The sequence below is a fragment of the Thalassophryne amazonica genome, chromosome 12 (assembly GCF_902500255.1).
Source record: "Thalassophryne amazonica chromosome 12, fThaAma1.1, whole genome shotgun sequence".
In the NCBI taxonomy this organism is placed as follows: Eukaryota; Metazoa; Chordata; class Actinopteri; order Batrachoidiformes; family Batrachoididae; genus Thalassophryne; species Thalassophryne amazonica.
This window is the reverse complement of record NC_047114.1, coordinates 1,990,208-2,014,126: the sequence shown is the minus strand read 5'-3', so window position 1 is coordinate 2,014,126 and position 23,919 is coordinate 1,990,208. Positions and strand designations below refer to the sequence as shown.

The 23,919-nt window shown below is 41.5% G+C and overlaps 1 protein-coding gene across 1 annotated transcript in view; it reads right to left on the bottom strand.

Moving 5' to 3' along the window:
* atp1a2a (ATPase Na+/K+ transporting subunit alpha 2a) overlaps positions 1-23,919 on the bottom strand; it is a 166,160-nt gene that overhangs the window by 59,769 nt on the left and 82,472 nt on the right. The window contains exons 12-16 of the mRNA XM_034182830.1: positions 16,841-16,920; positions 12,978-13,087; positions 10,948-11,123; positions 6,765-6,901; positions 89-239 (exon numbers count right to left, since the gene is read on the bottom strand). Of these exons, the coding sequence (XP_034038721.1) occupies positions 89-239; positions 6,765-6,901; positions 10,948-11,123; positions 12,978-13,087; positions 16,841-16,920 (654 nt within the window). The remainder of the gene's footprint in view (positions 1-88; positions 240-6,764; positions 6,902-10,947; positions 11,124-12,977; positions 13,088-16,840; positions 16,921-23,919) is intronic.

Sequence of the window (23,919 nt, the reverse complement as noted above, 5' to 3'; positions counted from 1 at the left end):
CACACACACACACACACACGTGTTAACACTATTCAGCTACAATCATTCCACAAGCCCGCCGCCACCCCAAACCTGCGTGCCCACTGACCTGTCTCTGGCAGCCCTCCACGATGATGAGCTTCTGTTGAGGTGAGGTGCGAGCAAACACGATCTCAGTGTGGTACTTCAGCACATCATCCAGGTACTCAGAGCTCATGTCCTTCAGGTCTGACCCGTGCACCACACAGGCCTTGGCATCCCTGGGGATCGCACACACATTCATGAAGAGGAACAACTCAGTGATCCCGAAAAGTGCACAACTCAGACAGCATGTTCTCACTTTGTCTTTCTCGCTCACAGACAGTCTCAGCTCAGGGACTTCATGACATCATCTCAAACAGAGATGATGTCATGAAGTCCCTGGAAACTTGACAAAAACTACAAAATGCCTAAATCCAGTGGATTGTAAACATTTTACATCAGGTGCAACGTCACCTTTTGTTCTTTAAATACTGAGTGCACATGCACTCATTTGTACAATTGAGGCCATCGTACTGTGAAAATGGTCAGATGTAGTTCTGGTGGATTGCTGTCGTGATGCAACAGAAAGTGATTACACCATAATCCACCAAAAACCTGGTCAAAAGTTGAACTCAAAATACTGTAAATCTATGGTGCAATATTCATATACATCTTACATAGACAGGTTTACAACCTGCACACTCTGCTTGAATCCACAGTATATATGTACGAGGTCTGTTAGAAAAGTATTGGAACTTTTTATTTTTTTCAAAAACCATATGGATTTGAATCACGTGTGATTGCATCAGCCAAGCTTGAACCTTCGTGCGCATTCATGAGTTTTTTCACGCCTGTCGGTTGCGTCATTCGCCTGTGAGCAGGCTTTGTGTGAGCACTGGTCCACCCCTCTCGTCATTAAGGAAATGGCGGAATGATTTGGAGCTTTGCTGCATCAATTTTTTCCTGAAACTGTGAGAGACCTCCAGGTGGACACCATTCGGAAAATTAATATGGCTTTCAGGGACGATTTTATGGGGATTACAGAGATTAAGGAGTGCTCCAGCCGGTTTAAAGACCACCCACAGCATCTGAGAGTGCGGCGCGCTCCAAGCGCCGATCGACAGGCTCACACCCCACTGGAACAACCAGATCATTTCCAACGTGAAGGCTTTGTTGATCCGTCTCGTCAATAGTTTTACATCCTCATTGAAGACAACTTTGGATGCTGTAGCTCCTCTGAAAAAGAGAGCTTTAAATCAGAAGTGTCTGACTCCGTGGTATAACTCACAAACTCATAGCTTAAAGCAGATAACCCGTAAGATGGAGAGGAAATGGCGTCTCACTAATTTAGAAGATCTTCACTTAGCCTGGAAAAAGAGTCTGTTGCTCTATAAAAAAGCCCTCCGTAAAGCTAGGACATCTTTCTACTCATCACTAATTGAAGAAAATAAGAACAACCCCAGGTTTCTTTTCAGCACTGTAGCCAGGCTGACAAAGAGTCAGAGCTCTATTGAGCTGAGTATTCCATTAACTTTAACTAGTAATGACTTCATGACTTTCTTTGCTAACAAAATTTTAACTATTAGAGAAAAAATTACTCATAACCATCCCAAAGACGTATCGTTATCTTTGGCTGCTTTCAGTGATGCCGGTATTTGGTTAGACTCTTTCTCTCCGATTGTTCTGTCTGAGTTATTCTCATTAGTTACTTCATCCAAACCATCAACATGTTTATTAGACCCCATTCCTACCAGGCTGCTCAAGGAAGCCCTACCATTATTTAATGCTTCGATCTTAAATATGATCAATCTATCTTTGTTAGTTGGCTATGTACCACAGGCTTTTAAGGTGGCAGTAATTAAACCATTACTTAAAAAGCCATCACTTGACCCAGCTATCTTAGCTAATTATAGGCCAATCTCCAACCTTCCTTTTCTCTCAAAAATTCTTGAAAGGGTAGTTGTAAAACAGCTAACTGATCATCTGCAGAGGAATGGTCTATTTGAAGAGTTTCAGTCAGGTTTTAGAATTCATCATAGTACAGAAACAGCATTAGTGAAGGTTACAAATGATCTTCTTATGGCCTCGGACAGTGGACTCATCTCTGTGCTTGTTCTGTTAGACCTCAGTGCTGCTTTTGATACTGTTGACCATAAAATTTTATTACAGAGATTAGAGCATGCCATAGGTATTAAAGGCACTGCGCTGCGGTGGTTTGAATCATATTTATCTAATAGATTACAATTTGTTCATGTAAATGGGGAATCTTCTTCACAGACTAAAGTTAATTATGGAGTTCCACAAGGTTCTGTGCTAGGACCAATTTTATTCACTTTATACATGCTTCCCTTAGGCAGTATTATTAGATGCTATTGCTTAAATTTTCATTGTTACGCAGATGATACCCAGCTTTATTTATCCATGAAGCCAGAGGACACACACCAATTAGCTAAACTGCAGGATTGTCTTACAGACATAAAGACATGGATGACCTCTAATTTCCTGCTTTTAAACTCAGATAAAACTGAAGTTATTGTACTTGGCCCCACAAATCTTAGAAACATGGTGTCTAACCAGATCCTTACTCTGGATGGCATTACCCTGACCTCTAGTAATACTGTGAGAAATCTTGGAGTCATTTTTGATCAGGATATGTCATTCAAAGCGCATATTAAACAAATATGTAGGACTGCTTTTTTGCATTTACGCAATATCTCTAAAATCAGAAAGGTCTTGTCTCAGAGTGATGCTGAAAAACTAATTCATGCATTTATTTCCTCTAGGCTGGACTATTGTAATTCATTATTATCAGGTTGTCCTAAAAGTTCCCTAAAAAGCCTTCAGTTAATTCAAAATGCTGCAGCTAGAGTACTGACGGGGACTAGAAGGAGAGAGCATATCTCACCCATATTGGCCTCTCTTCATTGGCTTCCTGTTAATTCTAGAATAGAATTTAAAATTCTTCTTCTTACTTATAAGGTTTTGAATAATCAGGTCCCATCTTATCTTAGGGACCTCGTAGTACCATATCACCCCAATAGAGCGCTTCGCTCTCAGACTGCAGGCTTACTTGTAGTTCCTAGGGTTTGTAAGAGTAGAATGGGAGGCAGAGCCTTCAGCTTTCAGGCTCCTCTCCTGTGGAACCAGCTCCCAATTCAGATCAGGGAGACAGACACCCTCTCTACTTTTAAGATTAGGCTTAAAACTTTCCTTTTTGCTAAAGCTTATAGTTAGGGCTGGATCAGGTGACCCTGAACCATCCCTTAGTTATGCTGCTATAGACGTAGACTGCTGGGGGGTTCCCATGATGCACTGTTTCTTTCTCTTTTTGCTCTGTATGCACCACTCTGCATTTAATCATTAGTGATCGATCTCTGCTCCCCTCCACAGCATGTCTTTTTCCTGGTTCTCTTCCTCAGCCCCAACCAGTCCCAGCAGAAGACTGCCCCTCCCTGAGCCTGGTTCTGCTGGAGGTTTCTTCCTGTTAAAAGGGAGTTTTTCCTTCCCACTGTAGCCAAGTGCTTGCTCACAGGGGGTCGTTTTGACCGTTGGGGTTTTACATAATTATTGTATGGCCTTGCCTTACAATATAAAGCGCCTTGGGGCAACTGTTTGTTGTGATTTGGCGCTATATAAAAAAATTGATTGATTGATTGATCCGGGACATCATCTAACTTTCACAAAAAGGCAGAAGGCGTGGACATCAGCACTTTTTCGGCACATTCCACTGTTACAGGAGTTTTTTTCATGGAAAAAGAAGCGGATGAATGTGCCAACGTGCCGCTCATGGCGCGGGACAAAACCACCTCCATGTTGGTCTCTCAGGACGGCTTTCAGGTGGCTTTCAGACGGCTTCCGGTTGCTTTTCAGTCGTGTGAATATCCGAGAAATTGAGCATGAGCTGGACACGCCTCAACATGTCCTGTGAGGCTTCATCACGCCGTTGCTTTGCGTCATGCGGCTCCGCCGCGACACGCGGGATTCCTCCGCACGTCTGTCTCAATATGCCGAAAAAGTGCTGATGTCCACGTCTTCCGCAATTCCTGTGCAAGTCAGACGACATACCGGATCAAGACAGCGTCCAGTTTAGAAATGAACAGCACATTCCACTGTTACAGGAGTTTTTGTCATGGAAAGAGGAGCGGAGGAATCCTGCGTGTCGCGGCGGAGCCACATGGTGCAAAGCAACGCCATGATGAAGCCTCACAGGACATGTTAGGGCATGTCCAGCTCATGCTCAATTTCTTGGATAGTCACACGACTGAAAAGCAACCGGAAGCCGTCTGAAAGCCACCTGAAAGCCGTCCTGTGAGACCAACACGGAGGTCGTTTTGTCCCTTGCCATGAGCGGCACGGTGGCGCATTCATCCGCTTCTTTTTCCATGAAAAAAACTCCTGTAACAGTGGAATGTGCCGAAACAGTGCTGATGTCCACGTCTTCTGCCTTTTTGTTAAAGTCAGACGATGTCCCGGATCAACAAAGTCTTCACGTTGGAAATGATCTGGTTGTTCCAGCGGGGTCTGAGCATGTCGATCGGCGCTCGGAGCGTGCCGCGCTCTCAGACGCTGTGGGCGGTCTTTAAACCGGCTGGAGCACTCCTTAATCTGTGTAATCCCCATAAAATCGTCCCTGAAAGCCATATTAATTTTCCAAATGTGTCCACCTGGAGGTCTCTCACAGTTTCAGGAAAAAATTGATGCAGCAAAGCTCCAAATCATTCCGCCATTTCCTTAACGACGAGAGGGGTGGACCAGTGCTCACACAAAGCCTGCTCACAGGCGAATGACGCAACCGACAGGCGTGAAAAAACTCACGCATGCGCACGAAGGTTCAAGCTTGGCTGATGCAATCACACGTGATTCAAATCCATATGGTTTTTGAAAAAAATAAAAAGGTCTGATACTTTTCTCACAGACCTCGTAGTTTTTATATATATATATATATATATATATATATATATATATATATATATATATAAAAATCACACATTCCTTATTAATAATAATAATTCTAATGACTACTGTATTTATATCAGATTTTCACAGGTATCAAAACACTAAACAAAATAAATGTTAATCATAAAGAACAAATGCCAATAATGAAAAGTACATGACAACAATGCACAAAAATCCCAAATAAAAGAGCTGAAAATATAGAAAAGAGATGCATTTTATACTCCAGTGTGGCTCAGATCTGGGTTTTTCCTCTTCAAGAGGCATTTTTTAACTTATACTCCAGAAAATATGGTTGTTTTTTCCAAACCTGCAGAGGTCAAACATTCAAAGGATTCAAAAGAATTTTATTGTTATATGCACAATGAAATGTGTTTACTGCATTTAACCCATCCTAATTGCCAGTTAGAAGCAGAAGTCGCTGTTAGTCGCCCGGGGACCAGCTCCAGATGTATATCCTGCCTTAGGTCAACAGCAGGGCTGAGCAAACCATGACCAGCCTCATGACGACAGACGACACACACATAACACACAACACACATAAGCCGGCTCGGTACATGAACACATATAAAAAGCACACACAAGGTAAAACTTGGGAAAGAAAAACGGAAAAAAAGGAAAAGAAAGGAAAAAACCCATCAGCACAATGAACAATGATCACACACAACAACAGGACGAGAGACGACGACCGAGATTTGTAAGAGTCCAGTTATCAGACAGAACACCCGGAGGCCGCCTTTAGGCGCCATCAGCGGCCTTGTTCGTCCATTCTGGAGGGAGGAGGAGCCCAGCCCTGAACAGTCCGCTGTCCACAATCAACGTCAGAGCTGGAGAAGCTGAGGGCGGGGGGAGACCAGGGGGAGTGAGGCATGAGCATTGTTCTTCTTCCAGGAGGTTTTTATCACAGCGGCCTTGAAGTGCAGCTGTGTTTTGGGAAGCCGAATGGAAATCCAGATTAGCAGACGCCTGAAAGATTCCACAGTCTGAGACAGAGTGGCTTTCAATACATCTGAATATAGGAGAGGAGATGTGATCATTACTGACGATCAATGTGGTTTTCCAGTGCAGCCATTCTTCCCGAGATGGTATCCAATGCTCAGTTAACACTCGCCGACTGAGCTGACACTGCCCTTCCAATCGAATCAATCATGTGGGGCAGCCTGGACGGGCCAATTATTACCGCTTCCACTTTCTTAATTTTCCGGTAAACCAGCGCTATGCCCGCTCCACACAGCAGGAACCCGGTCACCACCGTGCAAATATAATCAAATATATACCAAATATACCAAACCAAATATATACACATCTTCGACGCCCTCCACAGACAGCGTGTAAAGGCACATGACCTGCCATTTCCTCCAACTGTCCATCACGTAACCCATCACATGTGTCCTGGCAGGACAGGTCGGGTCCTCCGCTCCCGAGTGTCTTGTAAAAAAAATAGTGTCAATTGCATTCAGACACCACTTAAACAGATCCATTTTTGCTGTTTCCAGAAGAGCAAAGCTGGCAGCCTCACAGACAACACGCCACAGAAGCAGGAAAGATAAGGAGGGAGGGAGAAGAGAAAAATGCAACCGTCTTGGCCGAGAGCAAGGAGGCAAAAAAAAACAAAAACATGCTCAGTCAGTAAAAAGTTAACATCGTGTTGAGTTTGGACAAAAGAAATAATATGCAATCATGCAAAAAGAATGCCATGTAAGGTTGATAAGGAACCCAAGACCAAGGTAGGTATTTGGATGCATGTGTGAATGCAGCAGTGACACATAGTACATGCACGCACGCACGCGCGCACGCACACACACACACACCTGGGGTTAACTTGGCTCAGAGGGATGTCCAGTCTATCAGCAATGTCCTCCACTGTCTCGTTGCCCTCAGAGATGATGCCCACACCCATAGCGATGGCTTTGGCTGTGATCGGGTGGTCCCCAGTTATCATGATAACCTAACCGCACATGAACAGCCACATAAATCACAAAATGTTATCACATTAAACCCCACCGCAGTCCATCTGTGTGACCTGTCTCTCAGCAGACAGGTGCTATTTGCCTTTAGATGTGTTGTTTAGCTGCAAGATAAAAAAAAACAATGATGTACCAAGGGTCAGAGGTCAGGTGATAAACTGAATCCAAACAAAATGTGTGTCTGGGGTGTACACACAGGAAAATGGCTGATGTGAGACTATAAACAAACTCTATTGGCCAGACCTTCCTACAGTGTAAAGGAACACACAGTGCAGTGTAACTGTTGTTGGCAGTGTACAATCAATGCAGTTGTGGTTAACAGGTCCAGCTCCCATGTCCTTTAAACTGTAAACATGTGTGTGAGCAGGTGCATTGCACCTCAGCAATGCACCCAACACCAGAAAATGACTGTGCTATAACCCAGCAAAAATCGAGTCTAAAGTCAAGCACAGTGTGTTTGTGGGATTTAAAAGGCACCATACTCAGATGCGCCTTACACAAGTGGGTTCATGACCAACATACAGCCTGCTCATGCACACAATTACACCGAAAACAACCACTGAACAATATAAAAATAAATACAGGTGGAAAAATACAAAATTTCATCAAAGTGCTTCAGCTCAGGGAACCTTGGTGGCTCTTCTCTGTTGGCGCAGAGCCACTTAACAAAAAATCCACCTCCTGTCATCTCAGCACCCTGTGTTGCTCTTAGATTACAAACCTTCCAAACAGCCCAAAGGAGATGGACTTGGCACAGTTCCACCTGTGGGTTATCGACTGTTCTGCACAGGATGTCTATAAGAATGTTCTTCATTTTTTAATATGAAATATGTCTAAATTGTCATGAGAGACTAATGAATTTTAAGGACACATATGAGTCTGAACTTCACTTTGAACCTCTGAGGACTTTTTAACTTGGCCTCTAAAAGCACTGAACTAAACTTTAAAACTTTTTTCTTCAGCCTTTTTATTGTGGCAAATAAATAATTATCATTCAGCAATTAATGAATTAGCCAATTACCTACGAGGAGGCCGTCCTGACTGGTTTGTTCTTTGCTGATCTCAATTTGATTTGTAGAACAATTTTTCCAATCATCAGGCACATTGTACCATAAAAACAAAGTGATACACTGTAAATAAAAGTTTTAGAAAACTTTCTGACGAAAACCTTTCAGGCGTATATGTATATACGAATATGTATATATAGAATTAGGATTGGTGAGTATACAGTTGTGTTTTCTTCACCTAAAACATAATAAAAGTGTTGCTCATTCTGCCTCCAACATCCACAGTAAACTAATTACAGCATGTCTTGTTTTTTAAAGCAATTATCATGTGAAGCATAAGTACCTGAACATAATTCTCCAAAATCCATGTGTATGAAACACTGCACACTTTAGAGCTCCTCCTCGTATCTGCATCATTTGTATCTCTGCAGGAAACAATTTAACCTTCCTGCAGCTCAGTTTATTAATTTCCTGCCAAAATATCCGCGTGCCTCTGCTTATAATGGATACATGCGATACAGCGACTGCTGCAAGCGCTCAGATAAACACAACACAGTGAGTTCACCCTCTGCTTTTTACCGAAACATCAAAAATTCATTCTTATTGTTGTCTTTGATTCAGGAACTGTAATCTCTGCTCTCAGAGACATTATCCATCCAGCTGGTTTATTCCTATTGCTTCTTTCAGGTTCGCCAACAAAACCTTTTATGTGAATTTTTATGTGCATTCTGATGAGAAACCAATCGCTCCATACTGAAGGAATGATGGATTGTTTAAAGTGGGTCTTTTTGTTCACTGGGTAGATCCTGCAGACGTTAAACCTGAGTCATCTGGAACATCTGTCAGGTCACAGGCTGCTCTTGTGACGGGACAATGGATGGTTGTAGTTCTGTGTAGTGATCAGCAAAAGTTTTAATCAGTAATTATAGGCTTACAGGAAAGACTTGATTGCCACAGAGGCTTCATGAGGTCACAGTGTCGTACAGGCACCAGAACATTCTGCACACAGGGGGAAGTGAGATTTGCTTTGGACTTCCTGCAGAGACGATGGTTTGTGATGTGGTGAAGGAGGAGCACACAGAATAACAAAAAGACACTCACTTGCCAGACGTCACATGGAATAACTGCACGGTTTGTTTAAAGGCTTTGAAATGAAGCTTTGAAGAATAAAATTCTCATTAAGAGGGTTAGATCAGGTCTAAGTTTATTCACAAAAAATACACAAATAAGGATTGTTTTTTGCAAACACTTGCAAAGGGCAAAAAAGCTAACTACACTGACCACTTTGCAACACAAGAGTTCCAGCAGTCAGGTTATGCAAACACGAGATGAGTTGCAGGTCTGGTTTCATAATATTGGTATTCAGTAGTTTGGATTCAACAACGCTCCTCCTGAAGATCACCTGCCCTGAATGTTTTCCACCTTCTCTCCACCCACTGCTAATTAACTAAGCCAAGTGTGTTCTGCCTAATCGAGAGCCAGGAAACACCAGACGTGACTAACTGGCTGTGGTTTGAACAGGCAGACATGAAAAAACAGTGGATGGCAGCAGGTGATGCCCAGGAGAGTAGCGATCGTGACCCCTGACTTAAAGTCTTTATAATGTAAAATTGCAATGAATGATTTGCAAATGCTAATTTCACTATAACTGTACTATATTACATCTACTACTATAAGCAAGAGGATCGTCGTCATGTCCCACAGCAGCCTGTACTCAGGGTTCTTCAAATGGAGAAATATATATATATATATATATATATATATATATATATATATATATATATATATATATATATATATATATATATATATACGCAGCAGTGATCATCAATCAGCCTTTGTTTATGCAAGACCTTTCCCATATTTTATCACACCTGTGGTGGTCACTAACCCCCCCCCTGCAGGTCCACCACTGCTACAGTCCCCAAAGTGGGAGAATGGCCCAAACAGAATGCAGTTATGGTTAGGGTTGGGTGAAGGAGTAGGATTAGGGTTAAGGTTAGGGTTGGTAATAAATAGTGAGTTAAAAATACCCCATCGGGAAAATTTGACTCATTTCGTGATGGACGCACAAAAAAAAAAAAAAAAAAAAAAAAACATGAGACTGGGCTGCCAAGGAATAACTAAGACAGGATACAGGACTCTCAAACCTCTAGAGAAGACCTGAGAAACACACACCACCTTCACGCTGCCAAAAGGAAATCGGTATTCTGTCTGTATCTCATTCAGATGAGGAGGCGTTGGCTCATTACTCGATCCAGCATTAAGCCTTAATTATGATCGTTTCCTGATAGACGTCAGGATGTCGGACACTTTGTCAAACCCACAACTGATAAAGCAGACAGACATTTCAGAGAGCTGATTAACAGCAGCCGCACATGTCTGAGGTAAATTTACATCAATTAACGTTTGCTTTGATTTGGGTTTTCAGGCACACTGCACCTCGGCTGGTCTCACAGACTTTATTTGCAGGTGAAATGAAAAATCTCTTGACCTTTTGCAACAGCGGCCTGCTGTATGCTGTGGATGTGTGTTTCAGTGTCAGTTAGACAGCTGAACACGTTTCCACACATTCTATCACAAATTTGGGTTTCTGTTCCAATCATATTGAAAACCCTGCAGTCAATAATCAATCCGGATCAATACAGAGATGATGTGATGTGACCAGCACCACCTGCTGTGTGCACAGACTGGGCTGGAGGCAGAACCGCTGCAATGCCTTCCATGACGGGACAGGGATGAATAAACTCTTGTCTGGAAGACGTGCTGAGCTCCTGAGCTCTGTCACAGTGTTCATAAGTAACCTGTGAAGTTAATTTGAGTGTTCAGCTTGAGAGCCAAGTGATAAAACCTCATATCTATAGATTAGTCTATCAGCTTTAAGAGCATCATCGGAGCGCTGCTCTGTATTTGAGAACACATTTTACATGCAAATCCCTTCACTTAAAAGTTTGATGAATGAGGCTTCAGTAAAAAGCTTCTCAGGAAGCACAATGTCGAGTGAATCTGGAAGCAATTACCTTGATGCCAGCAGAGCGGCATTTACCCACTGCGTCAGGCACAGCGGCACGCGGCGGATCAATCATGGAGATGAGTCCCAGGAAGCAGAGCTGCTCAGTGGGGAAGTTCGTGTCCTCACAGTCGAAGGTGAATCCTCGGGGAAACTGCGACGAAGACAGATTCAGGTGGCAGAAGCCTGCGAGAGGACAATTAGCCATCAGTGTAGCTCCAGAAGACAATTCTGAGACAGTTTATCACGACTGCAACAAGGAAGACAAACGTGAACGTTCTGAGGCTTCTCGAGAACACCTTCAGGAACCACAAAGTCCCCCGGCAGAGTCAACGCTGCACATCTGATACAGGAACTCAAGCGTCCAGTTTTCTTAAATTCTAATCCACAGATGGTGAAATACAAACACCCAAAGAGAAAACTTTACTGGCTTCAATTTGTAACGACTTTCACCAAATTAAACTGCAACTAAAGGCATTTAAAAACAAAACAGATTATCTCACATTTAACCAGGTTTAAAGGAAGTTTAAACCAGTTTACCAGTGGTTTTACAACATAAATCATTAGCTGTTTTAACCTATTTAAAATACTATTATTAAAGACATTGAAAATGGTTTAAAAGCAGATTATCTTGAATTTAACCCAGTTTAAAGGCAGTTTTAACCAGTTTACCGAAAACAGGTATAAATCTGTTTAAAACAACATCAACTATCATCTGTTTTAACAAATTTAAAATATGACTGAACACATTTAAACTGTTTTAAATCCAGATTTTCTCAAATTATTCAGATTTAAAAGCAGTTTAGACCAGTTTGCCGTTGGTTTAGAGCTGTTCTGAACAACACATCACCTGCTATAACCACTACAAAACATGACTGAAGACATTTAAAGTGGTTGAAAACCAGATCACCACAAATTTAACCAGATTTTAAAACCACTATGGTTTGCTGTGGGTTTAGAGCTGTTAGGGTTAGGGTAACCCTAACCAGTTTTAAACAAGCCTAAACATGTTTAAGGTCATTTTAAACCAGTCGATTCTTGATAGACAACGTTATACAACCAGTTTATCTCAAGCAGTGTAAGAAAAAGGAGGTAAATCCTGACATGGGAGAAGATGGACTATTTCTGAATTTGGGATTTGTTTGCTGATAAATTACTGAAATTATTAAATGATCATCAAAACTGTTGCTGATTATATTTCTAGCAACTGATTAATTAATCAACAAATAATTTTACATGCTATAATCAGAGGTGAGTAAAAGTCCTCCCACATATTTACTCCATTCACTCACTAAACCAGCAGCGGCACGGTGGATTAGTGGTTAGCTCTGGCACCTCACAGCAACAAGGACCTGGGATCGCTTCTCGCCCTCTCTGTGTGGAGTATGCATGTTCTCCCCGTGTCTGTGTGGTTTCCTCCCACAATCAAAAACATGCTTATTTAGGGTCTGCTCCTAAGCAAGGCAGCATCTCTACATGTGGAGTTGACCTTTTGTGCTGGACTGTGGCTGCACACTGCCCCTAGTGGTTGGATTGTGTCTAACTGTAATTAGGTCGGTTAAATGCAGAGGACACGTTTTGTTGTATGTACATTCACAGTGACAATAAAGACTCTTCTTCTTCTAATTAGTTCAACTCTTCTGACAGGTAGATGAGCTAATCGGTGAAATCACCTGTTTTTATGAACACATGGGAAGACTTTTACTCTCTGAACCTCTGAACCACAGCTTACCATCTCTGATTATAATATCATTTTACATAAGACAAATTTGACTTTAGCAAAGAGCTTAAACATATTTGAACTGAAGTGGAGTGAAGTTAAATTCCAGATATCCGTGTCCACAGATGTTTCATGTAACATTGGTCATTTCATTTATTTGCTGTTACACTGTTAACGTTCTGGCAGAAAGTTCATCAGATACCAAAACGTGACCAAAGTACTCTGCGGTTGTAAATGGACATTTTCACAAAACAACACTGTCAGCTGAGGAAGTTCTATGAAGTTATCTAATTACTCCTTTCATCTGCCACCAAACGCACCAAGAACTCTCTCTCCCAGTCCTCCCAGCTCGATGTAGGCATTTTGGAATGAATCTCTCCAGTCATGGTCCAGCAGATGCTCCTGGCCGTTCATCATAATGGTGCTGCACCTGTTCAACAGGTACATGTTAGTAACTATATCAGATATATGAGGTCTGTCAATAAAGTAACGTACCTTTTTATTTTTTTCAAAAACTATATGGATTTGAATCACGTGTGATTACACCATGGGCAGTCCTTAAAGCGACAGCATCACGCCATAATCTCTCATCAGCCGTTAAAATTTTCACCGAAAACCAGTTGAATTTCTCGAATGGTGTTCACTTTGATCTGCCTCACAGTTTTTGAAAAAAATTTGATCAAGCAAAGCGCCAGTCTTTCAGGAAGTTCTCAAAGAGATTGCGACGGGAGGGGTGGACCACTCCTCACTCAAAGCCAGCCCACAGGCGAATGACATAACCGACAGGCGTGAAAAAACTCACGCATGCCCACGAGGGTTCAAGCTTGTTTGATGTAATCGCACGTGATTCAAATCCATATAGTTTTTGAAAAAAAATAAAAAGGTCCGATACTTTATTGACAGACCTCATACAAAAGGATTTTCTTCAACACCACTATCATTTTGTTCCTTAGTGTCCAAATAAAGGCTTTGTAATCTTTTATCATCAGTATGTTCAAAATTCCTCTGACTTGGAAATTTGACAATACTCTAAAAATTAAATGTATTTAATGAATCTATTTATGTCATCTGGTTCCATAATACATGGTTGTATAAATGTGAAAAAATGTGAACAAATCGCAACAATTAATTGCACATTAACGTTCCCATTTAAAAAACCCAGTTGTGTGGAACCAGTTGACATACGGACACGTTCACGTTACACAGTATGTAGCAGTGGTGAACACAGCTAACCAAAAAATGTGCTTCGATAACAGATAATCAGCTAACTGAAAAGTTATCTTTTATGAAGCTAAACTGATAAACCACCTAAAAAATTATCGGAAGCTACAGATAACCGATAAACTTTCAGTATTGTCTCCAGTACACTTGCAACTAACAAGCTGAATGGCTTCTGGAAGCATCAAAGGCGACCACAGACCCAAACAGTGAGTCAGCATTTCTGTCTTTGAGCACCCTGCTCCCTGCTGGAAGCTCCTGTTTACTACACAGTTTACTAAACAGTTGAGAGAAGCAGCAAAGCTCAACTCTCTACTCAAAAGCAGTGTCGCCGTGAGGTGGAGGTCTTGGAAAATAAAGTAGTGCTGACTTATGGCTTTGAAGTGTAAATAAAATTAATGCAGATAGAATAACTCCATTAATGTCAATTCTGTAATTTGTACAAAGTTAAGATCTAACACATATCTTTTAATTTTAAATAATGCACTAATTCTGATGTTTTGAAACAAACGCAGACAGATGCCAAAGGGATTATGGGTAAATGAGCCTCCGCTAACACTGACTGATTGACTCATTCATTCTATGTAAAAACCAACACATTAATGTAACCTGTGTTTACATATAAATGTGCTTTTGTAAAATATGCCATTTTTTGTTTGTAAAAAAAAGCCATTTGCAAAGCCAAAAAGTTGATTTGACAACCGTCTGATATAACCGGGGTCAAAATAAATAGAACACTGCTATCTACTGGTGCCCAGACGCTTAGTACTTAGGGCGAATACTGCCATGAACACTGCTGGCCAGCAGATGGCAGTAGAGATCTTGAAAACTTGCAGTTTTCATACGGATCATTTATTATTCCAAATAAATAATCCGTCTGTGCCTGCTACGTTTAAGATGCGTGGAATTTAATAAACGCAAACCGAATTTCTGACATCTTATATATATTACTCTGGATTAAACAGGACAGTCAGTGTTTGACAAAAGAACATGAAGTGTTGCAGCTCACAATGATTCCAATTGAAAATAATGGAGAAGCTTCTTCTGGCATTTTTACATAAAACAAACACAATAACAACGTCTAATAACCCAGAGAATATATTCACGAGAGTTTTAGGCACAATATACAAAGAGTTTAATGCTGTTGTCGTGTCTTTTTTTTTTAAATACATTTATCTTCTAGTTGATTTTAGCCATTTTATGCTCCTGTTATAAGACAGTAATTGTAGCACAGTGGTAAAGTTTCCGTCAGATAATCGCAGCTTTTGTAAATTGCAGGTTCATATCCTGTGAGTGGCATTTATTTTTTATTTAACCAGGGTTATTTAACCTCATGGTTCTGTATTGGGTCCCCTTTTATTTATTATTTATGTTAACCCAGAGATATTAGCTAATTACACAGCTGGTTTTTATTTTATTTTTCTCCACATCAGCGGCGCGATGTGGTGCAACACGTCCCAGCTGCTCACACTGTGTTCATGCACGCATACAATGGTTCGTGGTTCCCCTTTTCGTGTTTGGTTTGGGGATTTTCTTTCGGTTTCTGCATCTTTTGTGTTATGTGTGAAGGGGCCCTTAAACCCTGGTCACACGTCAGTAACGAAGGACAACGAAGCCAAAACGAAACAAGAAATCTGGACTCACGTTGACTTTCGGAGACATCGTTTAACCATCGTCCAGCTTCATTCCTGTAGCTGCCACTTCGTCAGAATTTTCAAACTGTTGAAAAATGTGAACGAATCCCGACAACAACCTCAATTCATCCGTATTCCGTTTTGCTTTCTGTCTTGACGGTTCCTCATCGTTTGCGTAGTTCCCGTACCATCAGCGTTCTGTTTGACTATCGTCAAACTTTGTCCAACATCCCAAGTCCGACATCTTGCACGAACATTAATGATATCCAAACGGATCAATAACTAAAGATCCAACGAGCTGAACGTGACTCGTCCATGTGTGGGATAAAAGCACCGTTTTAATACAGAAACAATAGCAGCAAGAACGTTTGATCAACTACTTTAACTATTTATGCATGTTCCAGCCGTCTCTGGCTGCAACATGTGTGTGCGCATGCACGTTACAGCCGTGAAGACAAACTTGTTGTCAAGACAACCAGATCTCGTGCCTGCAAGTGCTGTGGAGAGCACAGGGTGGCTGCAGAAATGATCACAGGCTGGCGCTCGGACTGATACCCGCTGTCAGTCACGTTATCGTGAATGTTTCATTTTGATTTTGTTTAAAGCATCAAGGTTGCCGTTCGCTTTGTTTGTTTTTCTTTTGTTCATTTTGGTTTTGTTTTGTTCTTTTATGCGCTCTGGACTCACAGGCTTTTCGGTGATGGAAGAAGTGCCGGATCAGTCGTCCACTTTTTCTTGACGATTTGTGACTTTTTTGTCTTTGTTCAGCTGTCACCGTGTCATGTGTGACCGAACCCTTAGTCTTGTTTCAGTTGAAACATTTTAATCCTTTTGACAAAGAACACATTCTATTACCATTTCAGTCAGTATCGTGTCTCACACATGGAAAAAAAAAACAAATGTTATGAGATTTCCAAAAGGGAAGAATTGTTCAAAAATTGTAGAATCATTGGTGAACGGTCCTGTGTGACCTGTCAATCACAGTGTGGACGAGGCATGGTACGATGCTAACCACGCATATGCCGCGAGCAGGTATTCAATTGAAGATGTGAATTTGGCTGGTGGTGAGGCGGTGGGCCACGCCCACCAGCCAGTGTCTGCAGCCTGGAACTGCTTTTGTTTAAAATAAATCATGGATGAACCCCCGACTCATTAACCACCACTGAATAGGGAACAATGATAATGTTGATCCTAATAACTGAATAATCCGCTGTGATGGTGCTCGTCAGAAAATATTCAAGTTTAAAAACTGCTGTAGATACGTGCAACATAAAAGGTTACACAAAGCAAAACTGTCTGACTTGTGATTGGCGGTTTATTGATGAACCGACCTGTCCAGGATCCTCTCGGGGGCTCCCTTCATGACCAGAATATGACCGGAGGGATTGTGCTCTGCCTCATGGATTGAGAGCTTCAAGAGAAGAAGACAAGCAGACGTGAGCATCGCTGGCTGCTTTTTCTTTGGTTTCTTCCACAATCTCTCTCTGATAGTAAATAAAATTCCCCACATACGACGAGCCGCACATCAATAACAGCAACGGAATCCTCACTGGGTTGGGGGGGGATCACTGTCATTTTGTTTTTATAAGACTTTGGAAATAAAACCCTTATCAGAGCTCAGGTGACTGAGTGCACACAGGGAATCAATCGTATGTATTCACACACACACACACACACACACACACACACACACACACACACACACACACACACACACACACACACACACACACACACACACACACACACACACACACACACACACACACACACACACACACACTCCTGCAGGTAATTTGTATCCGAGTCACAACAAATCTAATCTCAGAAAACCAGAGCAGAATTGGGTTTTTTTCCCCACCCTGAACTCAGCACTTCTTATTTTAAATGTGGGAGCAGATCCACAAAACTCATGCAGGGCCTTTTGTTTGTTTCAACATGCTTCCTGTTTGTCTCACGTCGGATACAATCTCCAGACGTGCTGCACGTGCACGGTGAAGCACAAACCTTTTTGGCCTGGTCATAACCCATGGACGTATTCAAAGTGGCACCAAAGGGTCACAAACCCGCTGCTCTGCTGCCATCAAATGCCAGCAGTGTGCAGGTTCATTTTCCCGCCTCCTGTTTCAGGTCTTGCTGTCATGTCGGGATCAGTTCAGACCGTTAAAACACAACTTACAAAAAGATGATATACTGTTTTTGGTGGCAGCTGTTGTCTTGGTCCATATCGCCTCATTTTTGCAACTACGACTGACTCTTTTTTTTTTTCAGCACAACCTGTAACAGGTCGAGGTCCTGGTGGGGGGGCAAATGAGCACCCGTGTAGTGCCACAACCACGGTGCAACGCTGCTGCAAAACCAAAGTAACCTCATTGCAGGAAGGTTTGTGCATAGTGTCACATTTACTAGATGAGAAGGAAAGTGAAATTCTATTGCCAAAATGACAATGTTTTAGTATAACAGAAGGGAAAACAAACCCTCCCGTGGACATTCTGTTGGACATTCTGCTATACACACTACAGACAATGCATTGGGCACTGGTCCATAATTTTACGTTATAATTCCAATGTTTTTGTCATGTTCATGTCAAATAAATAAATATCAGTGGTGGGCACAGCTAACCAAAACATTAGCACCGAAAACAGTTAATCCTCTAACTGAAAAGTTACCTTTTTTTTTTTTTAAAACTAAACCAATTAACCCCTTAAAAAATTCACAGAAGTTACAGATAAAAACTAAACTGATAACTTTCAGTCTTGATTTCAGGACACTAGCAGCTACTGACAACAACAAGCCAGCGCTTCTATGTCAGATTAACTTCCTCTCAGCCAAAGAGACCGAGTGGCTGCTGAGAAGGAGGAGGAGGAGGAGGAGGAGGAGGAGGAGGAGGAGGAGGAGGAGGAGGAGGAGGAGGAGGAGGAGGAGGAAAAATAAAGACAATTTCTCTTCACACCATACAGACTCACCGGCATATCACGCAAGTCATCAACAGGCATAGATTTTATACTTATGGTTGAAATTTTAGCCAAATTAATTCCAGAGAAGTTATTTAAATTAACGTTATGTCTGGCATTTTATAAATTGAAAGTATCAGCTATATGTTTTAGTTTTAAAGTAATGCACTAATTTTGAAGGTTTTAGTGTTTGGACACACATGCTGCAGTGCATTATGGGTAAGGTTTCACAACAGGAGAAATGCATTGAGACACTCTGATCAGGCTGCACTTTAACCGTCGCACATGGACAACAACATTAAACTCCTTGTATATTGTGCCTAAAACTCTTGTGAATACATTCTCTGGGTTTATAGATGTTGTTATTGTGTTTGTTTTATGCCAGAAGCTCAGGTTGTGTGAGATGCGATCGCTTCCTGTTCATGTAATTCTGGGGGAAAGTGAAGTTTGCTCTTTAACGTCCTACTTATTGTCCTTTACAACACTGTTTGTTCTCTTTGTTCCAAACTAATATATACAAGATGTCAGAAATTCGCTTTGCATTCATTAAATTCCACGCAGATTAAACATAGCAGACACGGATTATATGGAATATTTGTTTTAGCAAGTGTTCAGGGATGCTACTGGCCAGTAGATGGCAGTAGAGACCCTGTGCTCATGGCAGTATTCACCCTAATGAGATATCCCATAATCCTTTGCGTGCCAGAGAGTTGTTGTGGTCTACAGCACAAAGAATCCACATGACGACAACTGTAAATGAACATTATACACCCAAAATGTACATTTTTATGCTTTTCATCATGTTAAGAGGCTGCAGCAACTCTCTGGTGTGCAAAGGATTATGGGATATCTCAATAGGGCGAATACTGCCATGAACACTACCATTTACTGGCCAGTAGAGACCCTGAAAACTTGCGAAAACAAATATTCCAAATAATCCGTGTCTGCAACATTTAATCTGCATGAAATGTAATAAATGCAAACTGAATTTCAGGCATCTTATATATATATTAGTCTGGAACAAAGAAGAAAAAGTGTTGTAAAGGACAATAAACTTGATGTTAAAGAGCAAACTTCACTTTCTCCCAGAATTACATTTTCAATTTATCCAACGCCAGACATGATGTTAATTTAAATAACTTGGAATTAGTTTGGCTAAAATTTCAACCATAAGTTAAAACTGTATGCCTGTTTATGACTCTATGACTCTCCTGTCTCTCCCGTACTTTTCTGCTCTGGGTGTGAAATGTTTAGTTATTCCTCGGCCTCCTTTAGCAGTAACGGTACTTGTAATAAGTGCAGCTTATTCGTAGCTTTGGAGGCCAGGCTGGGCGAATTGGAGGCTCGGCTCTGCACCGTGGAAAATTCTACAGCTAGCCAGGCCCCTGTAGTCGGTGCAGACCAAGGTAGCTTAGCCGCCGTTAGTTCCCCCCTGGCAGATCCCGTGCAGTCGGGAAAGCAGGCTGACTGGGTGACTGTGAGGAGGAAGCGTAGCCCTAAACAGAAGCCCCGTGTACACCGTCAACCCGTTCACATCTCTAACCGTTTTTCCCCACTCGACGATACACTCGCCGAGGATCAAACTCTGGTTATTGGCGACTCTGTTTTGAGAAATGTGAAGTTAGCGACACCAGCAACCATTGTCAATTGTCTTCCGGGGGCCAGAGCAGGCGACATCGAAGGACATTTGAAATTGCTGGCTAAGACAAAGCGTAAATTTGGTAAGATTGTAATTCACGTGGCAGTAATGACACTCGGTTACGCCAATCGGAGGTCACTAAAATTAACATTAAATCGGTGTGTAACTTTGCAAAAACAATGTCGGACTCTGTTGTTTTCTCTGGGCCCCTCCCCAATGAGACCGGGAGTGACATGTTTAGCCGCATGTTCTCCTTGAATTGCTGGCTGTCTGAGTGGTGTCCAAAAAATGAGATGGGCTTCATTGATAATTGGCAAAGCTTCTGGGGAAAACCTGGTCTTGTTAGGAGAGACGGCATCCATCCCACTTTAGAGGGAGCAGCTCTCATTTCTAGAAATCTGGCCAATTTTTTTGGATCCTCCAAACTGTGACTGTCTAGCGTTGGGACCAGGAGGCAGAGCTGTGGTCTTATACACCTCTCTGCAGCTTCTCTCCCCCTGCCATCCCCTCATTACCCCATCCCCGTAGAGACGGTGCCTGCTCCCAGACCACCAATAACCAGCAAAAATCTATTTAAGCATAAAAATTCAAAAAGAAAAAATAATATAGCACCTTCAATTGCACCACAGACTAAAACAGTTAAATGTGGTCTATTAAACATTAGGTCTCTCTCTTCTAAGTCCCTGTTGGTAAATGATATAATAATTGATCAACGTATTGATTTATTCTGCCTAACAGAAACCTGGTTACAGCAGGATGAATATGTTAGTTTAAATGAGTCAACACCCCCGAGTCACACTAACTGTCAGAATGCTCGTAGCACGGGCCGGGGTGGAGGATTAGCAGCAATCTTCCATTCCAGCCTATTAATTAATCAAAACCTAGACAGAGCTTTAATTCATTTGAAAGCTTGACTCTTAGTCTTGTCCATCCAAATTGGAAGTCCCAAAAACCAGTTTTATTTGTTATTATCTATCGTCCACCTGGTCGTTACTGTGAGTTTCTCTGTGAATTTTCAGACCTTTTGTCTGACTTAGTGCTTAGCTCAGATAAGATAATTATAGTGGGCGATTTTAACATCCACACAGATGCTGAGAATGACAGCCTCAACACTGCATTTAATCTATTATTAGACTCTATTGGCTTTGCTCAAAAAGTAAATGAGTCCACCCACCACTTTAATCATATTTTAGATCTTGTTCTGACTTATGGTATGGAAATAGAAGACTTAACAGTATTTCCTGAAAACTCCCTTCTGTCTGATCATTTTTTAATAACATTTACATTTACCCTGTTGGACTACCCTGCAGTGGGGAATAAGTTTCATTACACTAGAAGTCTTTCAGAAAGCGCTGTAACTAGGTTTAAGGATATGATTCCTTCTTTATGTTCTCTAATGTCATATACCAACACAGAGCAGAGTAGCTACCTAAACTCTGTAAGGGAGTTAGAGTATCTCGTCAATAGTTTTACATCCTCATTGAAGACAACTTTGGATGCTGTAGCTCCTCTGAAAAAGAGAGCTTTAAATCAGAAGTGTCTGACTCCGTGGTATAACTCACAAACTCGTAGCTTAAAGCAGATAACCCGTAAGTTGGAGAGGAAATGGCGTCTCACTAATTTAGAAGATCTTCACTTAGCCTGGAAAAAGAGTTTGTTGCTCTATAAAAAAGCCCTCCGTAAAGCTAGGACATCTTTCTACTCATCACTAATTGAAGAAAATAAGAACAATCCCAGGTTTCTTTTCAGCACTGTAGCCAGGCTGACAAAGAGTCAGAGCTCTATTGAGCTGAGTATTCCATTAACTTTAACTAGTAATGACTTCATGACTTTCTTTGCTAACAAAATTTTGACTATTAGAGAAAAAATTACTCATAACCATCCCAAAGATGTATGGTTATCTTTGGCTGCTTTCAGTGATGCCGGTATTTGGTTAGACTCTTTCTCTCCGATTGTTCTGTCTGAGTTATTTTCATTAGTTACTTCATCCAAACCATCAACATGTTTATTAGACCCCATTCCTGCCAAGCTGCTCAAGGAAGTCCTACCATTATTTAATGCTTCAATCTTAAATATGATCAATCTATCTTTGTTAGTTGGTTATGTACCACAGGCCTTTAAGGTGGCAGTAATTAAACCATTACTTAAAAAGCCATCACTTGACCCAGCTATCTTAGCTAATTATAGGCCAATCTCCAACCTTCCTTTTCTCTCAAAGATTCTTGAGAGGGTAGTTGTAAAACAGCTAACTGATCACCTGCAGAGGAATGGTCTATTTGAAGAGTTTCAGTCAGGTTTTAGAATTCATCATAGTACAGAAACAGCATTAGTGAAGGTTACAAATGATCTTCTTATGGCTTCGGACAGTGGACTTATCTCTGTGCTTGTTCTGTTGGACCTCAGTGCTGCTTTTGATACTGTTGACCATAAAATTTTATTACAGAGATTAGAGCATGTCATAGGTATTAAAGGCACTGCGCTGCGGTGGTTTGAATCATATTTGTCTAATAGATTACAGTTTGTTCATGTAAATGGGGAATCTTCTTCACAGACTAAAGTTAATTATGGAGTTCCACAAGGTTCTGTGCTAGGACCAATTTTATTCACTTTATACATGCTTCCCTTAGGCAGTATTATTAGACGGTATTGCTTAAATTTCATTGTTACGCAGATGATACCCAGCTTTATCTATCCATGAAGCCAGAGGATACACACCAATTAGCTAAACTGCAGGATTGTCTTACAGACATAAAGACATGGATGACCTCTAATTTCCTGCTTTTAAACTCAGATAAAACTGAAGTTATTGTACTTGGCCCCACAAATCTTAGAAGCATGGTGTCTAACCAGATCCTTACTCTGGATGGCATTTCCCTGATCTCTAGTAATACTGTGAGAAATCTTGGAGTCATTTTTGATCAGGATATGTCATTCAAAGCGCATATTAAACAAATATGTAGGACTGCCTTTTTGCATTTACGCAATATCTCTAAAATCAGAAAGGTCTTGTCTCAGAGTGATGCTGAAAAACTAATTCATGCATTTATTTCCTCTAGGCTGGACTATTGTAATTCATTATTATCAGGTTGTCCTAAAAGTTCCCTAAAAAGCCTTCAGTTGGTTCAGAATGCTGCAGCTAGAGTACTGACGGGGACTAGCAGGAGAGAGCATATCTCACCCGTGTTGGCCTCTCTTCATTGGCTTCCTGTTAATTCTAGAATAGAATTTAAAATTCTTCTTCTTACTTATAAGGTTTTGAATAATCAGGTCCCATCTTATCTTAGGGACCTCGTAGTACCATATTACCCCATTAGAGCGCTTCGCTCTCAGACTGCGGGCTTACTTGTGGTTCCTAGGGTTTGTAAGAGTAGAATGGGAGGCAGAGCCTTCAGCTTTCAGGCTCCTCTCCTGTGTAACCAGCTCCCAATTCAAATCAGGGAGACAGATACCCTCTCTACTTTTAAGATTAAGCTTAAAACTTTCCTTTTCGCTAAGGCTTATAGTTAGGGCTGGATCGGGTGACCCTGGACCATCCCTTGGTTATGTTGCTTTAGACGTAGACTGTGGGGGGGTTCCCATGATGCACTGTTTCTTTCTCTTTTTGCTCCGTATGCATCACTCTGCATTTAATCATTAGTGATCGATCTCTGCCCCCCTTCTCGGCATGTCTTTTTCCTGGTTCTTTCCCTCAGCCCCAACCAGTCTCAGCAGAAGACTGCCCCTCCCTGAGCCTGGTTCTGCTGGAGGTTTCTTCCTGTTAAAAGGGAGTTTTTCCTTCCCACTGTGGCCAAGTGCTTGCTCATAGGGGGTCGTTTTG